At 37.7% G+C, this 15144-nt stretch overlaps 1 protein-coding gene across 4 annotated transcripts in view; it reads right to left on the bottom strand.

The window, feature by feature from the left end:
* Positions 1 to 661: 661 nt before the first annotated feature.
* sh3bp2 (SH3 domain binding protein 2) overlaps positions 662 to 15144 on the bottom strand; it is a 33562-nt gene continuing 19079 nt past the window's right edge. For 2 of the 4 annotated variants that reach the window (XM_023337901.1, XM_023337899.1), the window contains exons 2-13: positions 7963 to 8102; positions 7777 to 7879; positions 7217 to 7334; positions 7059 to 7126; positions 6274 to 6356; positions 6114 to 6191; positions 4927 to 5596; positions 2600 to 2717; positions 2423 to 2478; positions 2119 to 2194; positions 1745 to 1804; positions 662 to 1656 (exon numbers count right to left, since the gene is read on the bottom strand). In XM_023337901.1, the coding sequence (XP_023193669.1) occupies positions 1522 to 1656; positions 1745 to 1804; positions 2119 to 2194; positions 2423 to 2478; positions 2600 to 2717; positions 4927 to 5596; positions 6114 to 6191; positions 6274 to 6356; positions 7059 to 7126; positions 7217 to 7334; positions 7777 to 7879; positions 7963 to 8098 (1701 nt within the window). In that variant the 5' untranslated portion in view covers positions 8099 to 8102 and the 3' untranslated portion in view covers positions 662 to 1521. Of the gene's footprint in view, positions 1657 to 1744; positions 1805 to 2118; positions 2195 to 2422; positions 2479 to 2599; positions 2718 to 4926; positions 5597 to 6113; positions 6192 to 6273; positions 6357 to 7058; positions 7127 to 7216; positions 7335 to 7776; positions 7880 to 7962; positions 8103 to 8247; positions 8624 to 15144 lie in introns of those variants that run through there. The other 2 variants (XM_005812436.2, XM_023337900.1) reach the window with 2 other exon arrangements.

Here is a 15144-nt window from a genome sequence, read left to right on the forward strand (position 1 = left end):
TTTTATCGGATTTCTCAAGCGGAGTGACAGAATCTTTGAACCGAACCCGACTGTTGCTTTTCCTCTCTGCTGTCCGTCTGAAGCTGTTTCCCTGCGGTTTGATCAGCCCGCGGTGTTTCCACAGGGCTGCCAGCCTCCACACACTCTCACGCTTCTTATCAGAGGATTAAACCTCATCTTCACTGAGGCCTGACGGCTGCTGATGCACCCCGAGGCTCGCTCCGTCCCAGATTCCCTCTTTTTACTTCTCTCAAAAATACACAAACCTCATAAACCGACTAATAATCTGCTTCCAGGAAGCGTTTTCACACGCCTCTAATTTAAAAAGCAGACTTCTCTTCCTGGTTGGATCTGCAGAGGAGGGAAAACTAATGTTTGCACAGAATGGAAAGATTCACATATTTAAAGTATTTTATTTTTGGTTTATTGACTGCTTTTGTTTGTTTTTTGGTATGCATTAACATTCAACAAATGAATGCAAAAAACAGATTAAGTTCAAAAGTAATTGCATAAATCAGACTTACTACGCCTACAAAGTCTTTGATTTTCTTATATTTGTTTTTTCAAAAGCATCTATTTCTCTTTTATTCATATTTTGCTTATTTAATATTAAACACTGCAAAAACACAAAATTTTACTGAAATTTCTAATTAGTCTAGAAATTAATTTGATGTTTGGACATAAAACCAGAGGTGAATAAATCTTTTTAGATATTTGAAACATTTACTGACTTATTATTAACTAACTAACTTATTTTTATTGTGTTGTCTCGTTATGTTGCTCAACTTTATCATCCAAAATGACCAGACTCTGAAGTTTCTATATACAAATGCACAAAATAAAGATAAAACCCATTTTTTATGCAATCATTTATACACTCTCAGTATATATTTTTGTAAAAAACATCACATTTACATATTTACAGTCATTCTTTTACATATTTACATATAAATATGGACAAAAGCTGCACAGTATAAAACTCAGGAATGTACAAATGTTAAAAAGCCTGTTTCAATGTTGACAAAAACAGATAATCAGTCCCAGTTTGGCTGCACTGTTAATTTGAAAACAAGATTTTCCACTTCTGTTAATGTTTTGCCTTTATTTCCAACTGAAATGTAAGTCGTAAGTTTCTGTTCTCTCGTGTCAAGGAAGGTTCAGAACGCGACTTTTAGCCTTTAATTTTGTCCGTTTGGCTTGTTTAAAGTCATTATGTGTCGTGTGACGCAGCCAGATTTACACAGAAATACTCATCATAGGCTTCAACATCTGAAATTACTTAGAGAAATGATACAGAAATAAATACTTATAGCTATATTGAGTGATATGTTTATGTATGTAGGCTGCAAATCCAGAATCTGTTGCTTTATGTTGTCATTTGTCGCCTCCTGGTGGACAAAATGTGTCACAACCATCAAACTGCTCTGATTTCCCGCCGGTTTTCCATCCTCCTCTGGGTGATTTTCAGTTCAGTTTGTATTGAATCCGTTTGAAGGTGCGTCTCCAGCTGCATGTTTGGCTTCAGCTCAGGATTTTGGCGTAAGGCTTCTGCAGGCACAGCGAGCCGTGGTGAGGAAGAGGTTGGCTGTAGTAGTGTTCAACCAGCGCTGCCAGGTTGGGGAAGGTCAGGTCGCTCTCCAGAAATACACTGTCATCCTGTCAGCAGACAAAAAGGAGACGTTAATGAATTATTACAAACATAGAGTCATTATAATACAGCAGGGGGCGCTGGTGGGTTCCTTACTTCTTCAAACAGTCTGTAGTTTCTGGCCTTGTTTATAGCGACGTCCCAAACCACCAGCACCTGAAAAACACAAAAATATCCTTTAATCACACATTTTCTGATTTTATTTCACTTCTGACTACTTTAACCTTAACTCTTCACTTTCTGTTATAAGTTAAGTCACAAAACTATCAAATTAAGTCTTTAAAAACAACTTCAGCACATTCAGAAAATATGTTCTCCCTTCAAAAACACCGCAAAGTAAATATTTTATTAAAATGATTTTAAAAAAACAAGTTTTCACTGAGAATTATTTAAAAAATATTAACTTTCCAAAAATTTTACAAGAGAATACCGTCCTCTGAAGAACTTTAACCCAGAATTATTTTTTCTACCTTTGCAGTTTTGGTTCCTGAGTTTCTGATGCCGTAGAGTCCATCCGGTGGATTAGCACAGCACTCTTTAAAAAGCCTGAAGAGGAAAACATCAACACATGGTTTTTATTATTACTAAAAGACTAAATTCATAAAATATGAAAATGTCTACAAGATTGTCGAGTGTTAAAAGCTGAGAAAAATAAAATAATTGAAGAAATAGGTGTTGGGTTTTGCCAGTAGGGGGCAGTAAAAGTCCAGAAAAGAAGAATTGGTTTTGGTTTAAAAGCGTTTCTAATCTGTAAAGCATTAAAAAGTCTCGTACTTTTCCACAAAGGTGGTTTCAGTTGAATCGATGAAAACTGACTCTGGCAGCTGCACCTGCACACAGAAACAACTCAGCTTTAACTTTAACAAAAGATACAGAAAAATATATAAAAAATGTCACAAAACTGAGACTAAAGGCCAAAAAGCTGCTTAGTGTTATTTGTAGATTGCTTACATTTTCGTAGTCGTCATCGGAGTCGCGTCTGTGTTTGGATGACTTTGGTTTCTTCTTGAAATCAGCGGGGATCTCCTCTCCCAGCGAACGGAAACTCTGCCCGTCTGGAGATGCTCTTCTGACAAGAAAACACTCGTTAGTTAGAGAAGCAGATTCATCTAGTTCAGGCAGATTTCCTGTTTGAACTCACATATTTATCTACCGTAACATGGAAAATCTTTACAATGAAATATTAGACAAATAAAACAAAACTAAAGTCAGAAAATTATGAGAAATTGCTATAATAAAGGAGGTAGTGGCAAGAATCAAACGGTTTAACTGAGTAGTGTCAAACTTTTTGCAAAGGCCAAAATCCCAAAGGTGAAACTCCTTAGTTTCCAAAATTAGCCCAATTAAAAACATTATGGTGAATTCTTCATTCTTTACCGGCACTACAATAAATTAAACAAGTTATATTTTAATAAAAAGGACATTTAGCCAAATAGACGGATGTGACCAAGTGTGTTTCTGGGTAAACGGTCACTGGATGTTTGGGGCATGACTTACTAAACGGTAGTAAAAAAAACAATTTGTTGTCTTTTACTTGACATTTTCTGTTTAAGAAGATATAAACTTGCATTGTGGACACAACTGGTGTAACTGGAACTATTACAACCAAACTGGACGAGGAATCTGGACGCCAGACAGAGAGGAGGATGTGAAGGGAGGTAAAAACATCTCTAGTTCTGTGCTGGGTCACTGCTAAAGACATTGGCATCTTGGGGTCACTTAGTCTCAGCTTTTAGACCAAATGGTCCCCAAATTCAGTCCTGAAACTTGTAGATGTGTCCAACACACCTGAATCGAATGACTGACTCATTAGATACCGAGGAGGCATCTTTAACTGGTTCTTTGACTTTAACTGGTTCTTTGACTTTAACTGGTTCTTTGACTTTAACTGGTTCTTTGGTTCCTCCATGTTTTCCATAACCGCTTCGAGAGGTGGTACAAGTTGCACCAAGCGGTGTATCCGTTTATTGGCCTGTGATTTACTTTTGCATGAGCAAAAGCCAAACCTAACAAACTCTCCAAAACAACAAAATCTCAAACACCGCAGTGGACAATCGTGAGATTCGTAGATGACGCAGAGATTTAATTTTACTTGACACTTCCAGCTGGTTGCTTTTACGACAAAATGAAATATCTGGGTATATTTAAGTCCATCAAAACCACAACCTTGAGGTTCTCCATTGCAAAATGTCACTGCAAATAAAATCATAGGAGGACAGTCCCAATAATCACACCCACAGCAGCAAAGAACAGACTGTAACGAAGACACACCCAGATTGGCTTGAACCAAACCAAACATTAACCAATGAGAGCGAGACTTGACAAAGAAGAAGCAGCTTTGGTAGGACCAGAGCAGGAGACTTCTGCTTTAGACATTACCTGAATACCAACTGGTATGGCAGGGAAATCCCTCTTCTGTAAAATCAAGGTTTACTGAACTCTGCTGTGAGCTTTGGTTGGATGAGAAAACAGTCCAACTGCATTTGATGTGAAACAAACCATGAACATGTGTGAAATCAGAGATGCTGACTTCAGGTCCCCAAGTTTCAAAAAACATACTTTGGAGTTTCTGAGAGCAACACATTTTCTTTCTGTTTGGATTAAATCAATTTGTTTGTGTCTTGTTCCTAATTTCTGACTATGTTTTGTTCACACAGCAGGGCTTGATGCTCAGTTTCGCCATTTTGGAAATCTGATCTTCTTTTCATGCTACTAATGAAAAACAACCGCAATCAGACTTCTGTTTGAAAGGTTTATGACCCTAAAGCGACACGCATGCACTGAAGAAAAGTGAAAGTTATAATGGACGCAGTCGTCTATGGATTTATTTTGAAGTTATTCAGCAATAGGAGAAGTATCGTCACACGATAGTGGAACATTGACGGCAACTTTTGCAGAGAAATCTGTTTGGAGGTGCAGTTGGAACCAGAAATGGTGTGAATGTTGATTTTCTTTTGTTTTCAGCCGTTATTTGGTTTAGCTCTTTCTGGTGCAGAATTATGACGCATTTCTCAAGTCAGTTAAAAGTTACATGAGAATTCAGAACCTAAATTATTTGAAAACAATCGAATATGTGTCCAGATTAGTTCCACATATGGAAGAGGCACATATTTTTGGCGGCTGAAAAGGTTTGAATTGAAAAAGTCAGATATGTGTGGCATTCACCTGAACGTAGCCAAACTGTCAAGAACTATGGCCAAACATCTGGAAAAATGTTCACCCCAAACTGTGGCTAATGGTGGTTTAAATGTTCTGGTTATTCCTTGAATGTAACTTACTGAAACGGAGACTTTGGCTTTTCCAGAGGCTGCGGCGGTTTGGCCGTCGGTGGAGGCGGTTTCGGTATCGTCGGCTTGTTGTGAAGTCCAGGTTTGAGCAGTGGAGACGTTGGAGGTTTGGCAGGCAGCGATGGGGCACTAGTGGATAGCAGGTTAACTTCGGTGTGGGGCAGTGGTACGGAGGGCTTGGTCCGAAGGCAGTGGTTTCCCAGAGACTGGGTACTGCCTGTGATTGGGGAGCTGTTGACCGGGCCGTTCAGGGCCATCCTGTTGTGCAGCTGGTCACAGATGGGCAGAGTGGCCGGCAAGTGGACCTGAACGGTAGAGTGGGACCTCAGGTCTCTCCTATCGTTGGCAGTATTCCCCAAAGAGATCGTCCTGTTCTGAGCAGTTTTCAAGGAGCTGGGAGGAAGAGCAGGAGGAGTCGGAGACGGCGACTTCTGCAGGTGAGGGGCAAAGGGCAGAGGAGGGGGCGGACCTTTGCTTTGTTCTTTCTGGAGGGACTGGTGAGGAATGGAGGGCTTTTTGGGGAGTGGGCTCGTTGGGTTTCTGTGCTGTCCAGGAACAGGTGGAGGCACAGCTTTCTGGACATTTGGACTGGAATCCCGACGGAGCGGAGTAGCCGGCACCGGTGGAGGAGGGTAGGCAGGAGGCGGCCCGGTGGGTCGACCTGCAGGGGGGGAAATCACCAACTTAGACACTGAAAGACCTTCAGCAAGATACATGGAATAACTTCTACCTTGTTCTAGAAAATGTGAACAGAACTAGGGATGTTGCAAGTAGGGCTGGACAAACATCAACAATATATATCACGATAGACACTTGATCAATATCAATAGATAATACATCTGATCAATATGACTGGTCTGGCGGATGTAGGCAGAGGAAAAGCTTTAGCCACTGAACTTCTCATGACACGCAGAGCAAGACTGCCGGTATCAACTAACTCACTCAATCTTTGGTTGCCTAGCAACAGGCTGTTGAGTAACTTGCACAGCAGCAGTTTAAGGTTTTGTCTCATAACTGCTTAAAAATAAACAACAATGGCAAGAAGTGAAAATTGTGGATAAAGCGAGACATGTCATCAGGTTAGCTGTATTTCAGATGTTTAAAACAAAACACTTTCAATAACTATTAATATTGACTGATATATATAATGCTTGTATTTATTTTTCAGATGGTTTTACCTGTTGTTGGTGAACCATCACCGTCTGGCTTCAGATAGTCTTCTTCATCTTCTTCATCATCGTCCTCATCAACATAATCTTTACATAAAGAGAGCAGATGCTAAAGTTTAATAGATAATTAAATGGTGGAGCATTGCTGTAGGTGTCAGCATGGTCTTACCATCCTCTGCTGTGTCAACAGCGTGTTTAATTTCCATGGGTCTCTCTATGGTGCCATAGAAGTCTGCGTCTGAGTCAGAGTCACTGTGGCAACAAGGAAAGTTTTATGAATTACAAAATAAAATTGCTCAAAGCTCCTTAGAAAACTTACATTTACATCAAAATGCCAATCATTCTGTCATATGTGGTTTATAAACTGACTATTTTTTGTGGATTTTCCAGAAAAAGGATGTTTTTGCTTTAGCTATCCAGCTAGCTATGTAGCTTCTAGGCTAACAGTTAGCTTAAAACCATCAACACCCCACATTGACACAACCATAAACATGGTGTACAAAACAAGTAGCCATTATAAGGAAGAGCCATTGACATTTTAAAAATCAAAGCTATCTAGCTTGATAGCTTTAGCCAACGTTTGCTACTCTTGAACTTGTCTGAATCTACCAGGGTTAACATATGAGTTTGCAGTTATAGTCTGAAATAAAGCACAGCCTGTGAGGCTAAATGTAGTCAGAAGGTTCAAACATACCATAAATACAAATGTTAAAAGTTCATCTGACTTATTTGTAAGTGTGAGAGTTTATTTCAGGTATGCGGGTTTCTTTCAGCAGTGCAAAAACATGCAGACTAGATTATCTGGAGATTAAAAATTGCCCTTTGATGTGTGTGATAGGTTGCTTGTGTCTTGTTCATGTCTTGCACCTTATTTAGTATCTTACATACCAGACTGGTAATTTATGCTTTTGTATTTTAAAAGTAGTAAGTTTGACCAGGTTGTTTTGAGGTTACCTTGAAATTTGAGCCTCTTTTCTGTCGTTGTAGTGATCGATTTCCCTTCGCAGATATCGCATCCATTTCTGTAAGACAGAAAGTAAAATAACCAGATGTCAGCTTCTTCCTGCAGAGAGTAGAAACGTAAGACTTTCACAGTTCAGTGATGTTCTCACCCTTCGCTCGTCCTCGCTCGCTGCAGAAAAGTACCACGTTCTGTGTTTCTTACTGAAGTGAACGATTTTAAAGGGAAAAACGTTGCTGGACGTCGTCTCCTCTGCTGCCCTCATCACTCTGTTGAATCCAACAAATGTAGGAGTTATGATCGGAGATTTATCTGTTCATAATTATTGGATGAAAACTGGGAAGTAGTCCACTTAGCGTTCACATATGAATTCAAACCGAACCATAGTTCACTTAAGCCAAACTGAGGCATAGATTTGTAGGTGGACCAGACCTTTGGGACTGCCTCAAACAAACTGGACTTTCTAGACAAATTAACTAGAGTTGGACTGAAGCGGACTAAACATGGCTGGTTTGAATGATGTACCTTAAAAAAGAACCAAAAGCTCATTAAAGTGGTCTCATTACGCTTGTTTTGAGAGTACCAGGCATTTGGGCTAATATTAGCCAAAAGTGCTAGCTTTAGTCCAAATGCTACAACTAGTTTGTTTTTTTTAAATCAAGCAAAATCTGCTAAACAAGCCATTAAACTTGCTGATTAATTTTTACCAACCTGTTGTAGCCATTGAGAGAGAACGCCCCCTGTGGTGAAGGAGAGGTGCTGCTTTTGAAGTAGTACACGCAACCCTTGTGGATGATTATGTACCTCAAAGGCCCTGAAGACAACAACGTGTATCAGGAATGTTTTTATCTGTCTAATAAACAAGGCAGAAATGATCTTTTTAATTGTTTGACTCACATTTCATGAGACTGAACTGACTGCCTCCCTTCTTGTGGAGGTATCCTGAGGTGGAAACTCCTCCCGGCATCGTGAGGAGGTTCTGAGCCCCGATGGCTCGCATCGGCACCGGCCAGTACATCTCTGGAAACGACATGGTTCTGCAGGCAGGGAGGGGAAAAAAAGCATAAACGTATGAAAATCAATTCATCGTTTTCCTCTTTTAGTCCAACGAAGTAATTCCTTCTTCACTTAGAAAGTCCAAACAAACTGAAAATCAAACGTAACACCCAAGTTCTCCTCTACCTCCTGCTGAGTCTTTTGCTAATGCTCTGGAAAGCAGTATTTTCCCGCAGCATGTTGACTGTGGAGGTGAAAACCGTGGAGGCTAAAGTCAGCAGAAGGTCCATGACAGAAACAGCATTCTGGTTGGACTCTTTTCTGTCCGGGTTTCCCCACTTCGTCTGATCCGATCCGGGTCGAATCGTCCATCTGAACTCCTGCTTTCTCTAATCAAACTATCCCTTTGTTCCCTCCCATCTGCTCTCTCTCTCTCTCTGTCTGGTGTTTTATCTCTTACATTCTCCGTCTTATATAATCACAGTCAAACTGAGATAGCGTTCCGTGGAGGCAGGCACGGATTTCTGCATGAACACAGATGGATTCAGATACGGCAACCCAAGTCCTTTCACTGCAGTTCAAGGCTTAGAGGGAAAAATCTGAGTGTGTGTGTGTGTGTGTGTGTGTGTGTGTGTGTGTGTGCGTGTGCGTGTGCGTGTGTGTGTGTGTGTGTGTGTGTGTGTGTGTTTGGAGAGTATAAAGTAAACACCCTTAATGAAGTTTTTAATCTTCAAATGTGTTTATGTGTCATTTCCAGTATATCAACAAAATCAAGAGCTCAGACGGAAGGAGGGTGTGGTAATGAGTGTGTGAAGTGCAAAACCAAAAGAACTGGAAGAAGTTGACTTTTAAAAATCTACATCTGGGTCGTAACAAAGTTCAGTCTAGTTAGAAACTGCTCACTAGTTCCTGTCTGGCCAGCCGTTTACCATTTTTTGTCAAATTAGTTGCTACCTTTCTGGTTTTCCTGTCCTACTAACGTTTTCAGTGGTTCAGTTTAGTGTTTCTACCTGCTTAAAAAAAAACTATTACAAAATCTTTCTTTAGATACTCCAATAACTCATTGAAAAACCCATTTAGGTCTCTGGAAACGCTTCTATGTTTCCTTTCTGGTTTTCCTCTTATTATAATGCTTTTGTAGTTCAGTTTGGGAATTTTACCATTCTCCCGTTAAAAAACAACTTTATATTTGTTTTAAGGTAATCCAGTAGTCAGTTTAGAGACAACTTATGTAACTAGCATGAACCTGTTAGCTAATGCTCATCTTTTGATGAGTTTGTTGTTTATTAGCAGGGTTTCTTTTAGCTAAATTATCTGTTTCCTTCTAGGTTTTCTTTCATATTGACCATTTCATTTGTTGAGTTTACTGTATTTTAAAACCTGCCTTAACATAATAATAAAAACACTTTTAGAAATGGCTACTCCTTTAACTCAGGAACTATTCACTGAGCTAGCAAGAAGCTGTTTTTGCTGGTGATCTTTATTTCATGTTGAGTTTTTGTTTATTATTTTATTGATTTGATTTGATGTTCTTACTCTTACTCAGCCTTTTTAATTTTCCCAAGGTGACTATTTCCAGTCAGCCTGGGAACCTGTAACCATTAGCTAATGGTACCTTTTTGCTAAATTAGTTGTTTCCTTCCTGGTTTTATTCTGTCTCTCTCAACTACATTAAGATTAGAAACCACATTACTCCACTTTAACTACTTTAAATAAAAAAGCTTTCTTTAATTTCAGCTAAAATGTAAGTATTTCATCTTGTTAGGGTTAAATGTTGGTTGAGTGCTAGCTGCTAACTCAGTCCAAAAACATTGAAAATGTAAAGATTTAAAGCAACTGCATGAGGTCTTATTACTTTTTCTACTAGTTTATGTTGTTTTCAAGGTAATATTTAGAGGTTAACTTTTGTTAATCATGCAGAAAATTAAATAAACCATCTATATTTCAATGTAATCGCTTGCTAATCTTTGCTAAGTAAACAGGTATTAACTTCAAAAATTGAGTTATTTCACTCCATAGGAATGATTTTTGTAGAAACAGTGATAAGTGATGACATAAGACATTTTTCTGAAAACATAACAGTGATGAAACAGGAAAGCAAACTCTGACAGTAAATCACCAGGGAGGAGCCTTACACTGTGTCTGACCTCTGACCTCTGGCAGCTCTGCTGAGCTTTCATTTGGATATGAAGAGGGAATCCAGATGCTATCATCTGACTGCTAACACATAACTCTGTCACTAAGTCTAATGTGGGTCAGAACCGGGTCAGAACGGCTGCTTATCACCCCCAGGAGGAAATCCTGAATCCTGCTCAGAGCAACACAGAAACAGTGAAAAAACACGGCGGCCTCCCGACTCTGCGCTCAGCATTTCTCTGTTTTTAAAGGGAAGTCGGCTGAAAAAGCAGCGGAGATTTGAGCTTGGTTTTGGTTATTTCATCATCCAACTGAGAATTTATTCTCAATTCAAAAATATCCAAGGATAGAAGAGTAGTCTTGTATTTATTACTGATTACAAACCAACACTTGTGTCTGGAACAGTGAACATCAAATTAATTTAAGCATTTTTCTTACTGCAAAAACACAAAATCTATTTTGGTTGTTTTTAGTGCAAATATTTTACACTTGAAATTCAGACAAAACTAACTTAAACTTTTTAGTGAGATATAGAAGCTTTAAGTCAACAATTCCTTAATATTGAATGAAGTACTAGATCCATTGGCAAATTATTTCACTTTTTACAGTGGAAAAAATGTCTTTTAAGTGAAATATTGGCGTAAAACAAGCTCCTCTATTTGCTGAAAAGTTGCATGTAAGTTAGTTTTGTCTTATTTCAAGTGTGCTATGACATTTACACTAAGGAATAAACCAAAAATATTTGGTAAGTTTGTGTGTTTTTCAGTGCTATCATGAAGAAAAATGGGGCCATGTTAAATTGCTTCAATTAAAACTCAATATATGATTGATAATGAATTAATTTATATCATGTGATTTAATAATAGAAGTGAATATGTGTCACAAATCAAAATATAGTCTCTGAATTACTGGATTTACCAAGTTGAAGTAGTTATTGGAAACATTTCTAAGTATTTTGTGATAGTAGTGATGTTAGTTGTCTTATTAAATGATATTCTATCCAGTTATTGCCTTAAAAGGAGAAATATTTGCATCTGTGGTTTAAGATTTGTTACATTTTACATATCGCTGGCGGCACCGACAGGTTTAAATTACTTATTTGTTTCTTCTGAGAACTCGTTCACCTCGACTTTTTTTCTTTTTATTTGTTTTTCTGGTCGGAGATAACGATCAGAAAGCTGCTGTTTCGCAGGAAAGGAAGCAGCTTGCATACCAGACTCATTGGAACATGTTTCCTCTGAGAATAAACACAATATGTCTGGACTCATTCACACGCCTGATTCCAATCTGCTTTTCACCTGAGGAGGCGGGAAGAGAAGGCAGCAGCTGCAGGTATGCAGTGGATTTATCACAATAAAACGAGATCAAGGCGACAAATTCAGGAGTTAGAAAATAATTTGGCCAGTTGAATCATTTTAGATTAGTTATTTATCTCTCCTAAAGTAATAATACATCATTTAATATCAGGTAAACTGCTTGTTTCTAGAAGAAAATCGTGTTTCAGGGGTTTATAGTCAACAAGATGAGCAAAAACAGACTTTTGTAACCCTTTTAAAATAAAAAAATTTACTCACAAATATAAAAGTTTGACCTAAATGACAAAGAATATGTTATATCACTGATTTCCTGTAGAACTGAGGTGTTCAAGGTGTGGTGCGGGGGCCATTTGTGGCCCCCAGAATGTTTTCAAATGGCCGAATGTGGCATAAATGAGGCGGTTGAATCAGATACGCATTAAGAAAAAAACGTTAAGGTTTCATTTTTAAGTAGTGAGAGGGACATTAACACATCTAATGTGTTAATAATATATATAGTGATTTTCACACCTGCACTTCTGAATCGGTTGATAAACTTGTAACTTTTTCCAGCGGTTTGGTTTCTTTACACACAACGGAAACTCTAAGTCAACCAGAACGTGTCACTGCAAACCAGGTGAGAACATTTGGTCTCTTTAGGGGTCAGACGAGTCCAGAGCAGAAGAACCAGATGTAAATACAGGAAGAAGATATCATGATGAGAGGAAGTAGAAAACATGGAGAATCTGAGAACTGCATTTAATTACTTTTAGATAAAAAGCTGCATGGAGGTTTTAACTTTACAAGAAAAACGCACAAACCTTTGTTAGTTTGTTTGTCTTCTCTATTACGTCCTATAATGCACCAAAATGTTTATTTCCTTCTCTAAAATAAATTTAATTTTCTAATGCATTTCTAAAAATGTAAAAAATATGATTAAATTTAAAATCTGCACTTTTATCTGATTAATTGATTAATCGATATAATCGTTTACAAAAACCCTACAATGACTTGTAATGTGAAACAAACAAATCAGTTATGTTTTAATTTATTTGAAAGGATTTTAAAACTACAAGCCTGATTTAAACTGAAAAGCAGATCTATCTATTAAAGTTTGGCTAAATATAGCAGAAAGGAGCCATTTCCTGTTCCTGGTGCAGAAGTAACACACATGCAAAGTATTTAGACAAACACAGTAACACAGTTAGGATGTTGTTTCATTGTATTTAACCAAACAAACCTAAAGACCACATTTATGTTTTGATCAAATTATTTAGGTTTGCTCCATTAAAACTGTTTAGTTTATTGTTGAAGAGAATTAAACACAGATAAATTAAATTTAAAAGATGTTTGTCATTTTAATAAAATAATAACTCGTCCTCGTGTGTAAAGGTTTGGTCATGTCTTCTACTCGATGGTTTAGTTTTTCCACCAGCGTTCGGCTAAAGGAGTCGTCGTTCTGTAAAGAGGAAACTGAAACTGTTGTAGTTGTGGATGGAAAACCCCTGCAGATCCGTCTCAGGACAGGATTCCTGCTAAATTACCTCATTACTAACATCTAAAGACCTGAAATTACGCTCCGGTCAGACACAATGGAACAAATTTCATCAAATCCAACGAAAATGAAACATTTCTGTGACATATTATATTCCTACTGTTGAAGTAACCATTAAACTCTGACCTCTTTCTGCTGAACTACACATTAAAATGTTTGTTTAGATTTTAGAAACACTTATAAAAATAATCTGGAACTGCTAAGACAAGTCAGTCATGGGTTTACAGACAAATATATATATCTTAAAAAGGAGATGCATAACTATGCATAATTATTTTATTTTATTAAATAAATAAAATAATGTGTCTTCTGCTCAATTTAACTGAAAAACAAACAAATACTTAAATGCAAAAGCGTCACAGTTTGAAACTGATCGTTTTCTGAAGCTTCTTCACCTGAAAAATTATTTTGTTTCTGCCAAGACCAATTTTTAAGTTTTCATCTTACAAATAAACTAAAATATTATTAATCTACGCAACACTTGTAGTAAAAAAGATATCTGGGTTTTTCAGGTTTACGTTTTGAATTTTTATATTTAATACAAAAAGTTTTTCTGTAAGAATATTCTGTGGTTATATTTTCCACCTTTGGAAAAGAAAATACAAATTTTTTCAATTTTGTTGTGAATTTCACTCATAAAAACAGATTTTTCTAATTTAATATGAAACTATATTAGGGATAAAATTGTTTGATTTTGGAAAAATACACATTAAAAAATTTTAAAAGAATAATTTAAACAGTCCAGGTAGCTGATGAGGTGTTAATGGTTCCCACTCAATAACCAGTTGGAATAAAATCTGTCCAGTAAGAAATGTTCACATGAAGTTTTTCTGCCATAAAAATTTTACGGATGTGAAAAACATCCAATCAAAGAGGCAACAGATTATTTCCTCATTCTGGACATTTTGTTTCTGTTACGTTTCCAAACACAAAGTCTCTTTATTCCCTATAACGAGCCATTTTAACCTTAAAGGGCTCCAGAACGTTTAGTTTCAAAATAAAAGCATGTTCTAACCTATTGAAATTGTTATGAATGCAAATGACAGCAAATTATTTGAAAATGATGAAGTTACAGCACATCTTTCAGCTGATATTTTATGCATCAATATTTTCATGAGTAAAAGATTTTTTTTTTTAAAATCATCTCCCGCCCGGGGCCCATGTCCTTTTAAATCCGGCCCTGTGCTGCTTTTAGACTAACCTCCAGTTGAAAACGTAATTAGTGCACCATAAACAAATTGTGAAGCAGAAAACAGAGTTTCTACGGTGGAAGAAGGAATAAAATTTACTTTATGAAGGATTATTAGTGAGTTTGTTTGGTTCTTATCCACGTTTTGATGCTAATTAGCACATTATTGCTCAAAGATTCGGAAATCTGCTAAACCTGGTTCGTCTCTTTTTTTTAATAGAACTTGTAGCGGTTTTCCAAACCAAAGCAATAAAGATAAATCTGTTTACATTTCCACGCCTACATGCTACAAGACAAACCTGCAGCAGTTGCGCTGCAAAGATTTCCAGCAGATGCCAGGTGTCTTTTACTGAAAATGGATTGCGGTTAACCTGAAGCTGTGACTAAAAGCATGCTGCAAGCCCCAGCGCAGTCACGAAGACCCCCCACTGTGAGCCTGCCTTAAAGGTCAGAGGTAAACCACCGCCCCAGCTGCGACGGGGCCGACCGGCCCAGGAAGTAGACGCAGCCGGCGAGCGACGCCTTCGAAGCCGCAGCACATTTCCTGTTCCCCATCCTGAGACCACAACAGTTATCAAAGCTTCACTTTTTCTGATGTCAGGTGGAAACAAGTGAGTAGAAGCAGGTGGGCTTATCTAGATGAATATAAGAAGAAAGTGATTAATGAAACGCTCACAGATTCGGTTTCTATGGAAAACTGTTAGTGCCCGAAAAAAACCAAAAACCCATAAATGACCTAAACGTGTATTCACCAGAAAGTTTTATTTCATACTCCTAACAATGACAGATATATGTTGTAGGGTTTTATGGAAGCCCTTCAGTGCCAAAATCACAGAAGTGCTTAGATTTATAATCCAAATGGGATATAAATACTGAGAGATTTAACTTAATTTATCTCAGAAGAAAAT

Source organism: Xiphophorus maculatus, chromosome 8 (assembly GCF_002775205.1).
Source record: "Xiphophorus maculatus strain JP 163 A chromosome 8, X_maculatus-5.0-male, whole genome shotgun sequence".
Taxonomy (NCBI): domain Eukaryota; kingdom Metazoa; phylum Chordata; class Actinopteri; order Cyprinodontiformes; family Poeciliidae; genus Xiphophorus; species Xiphophorus maculatus.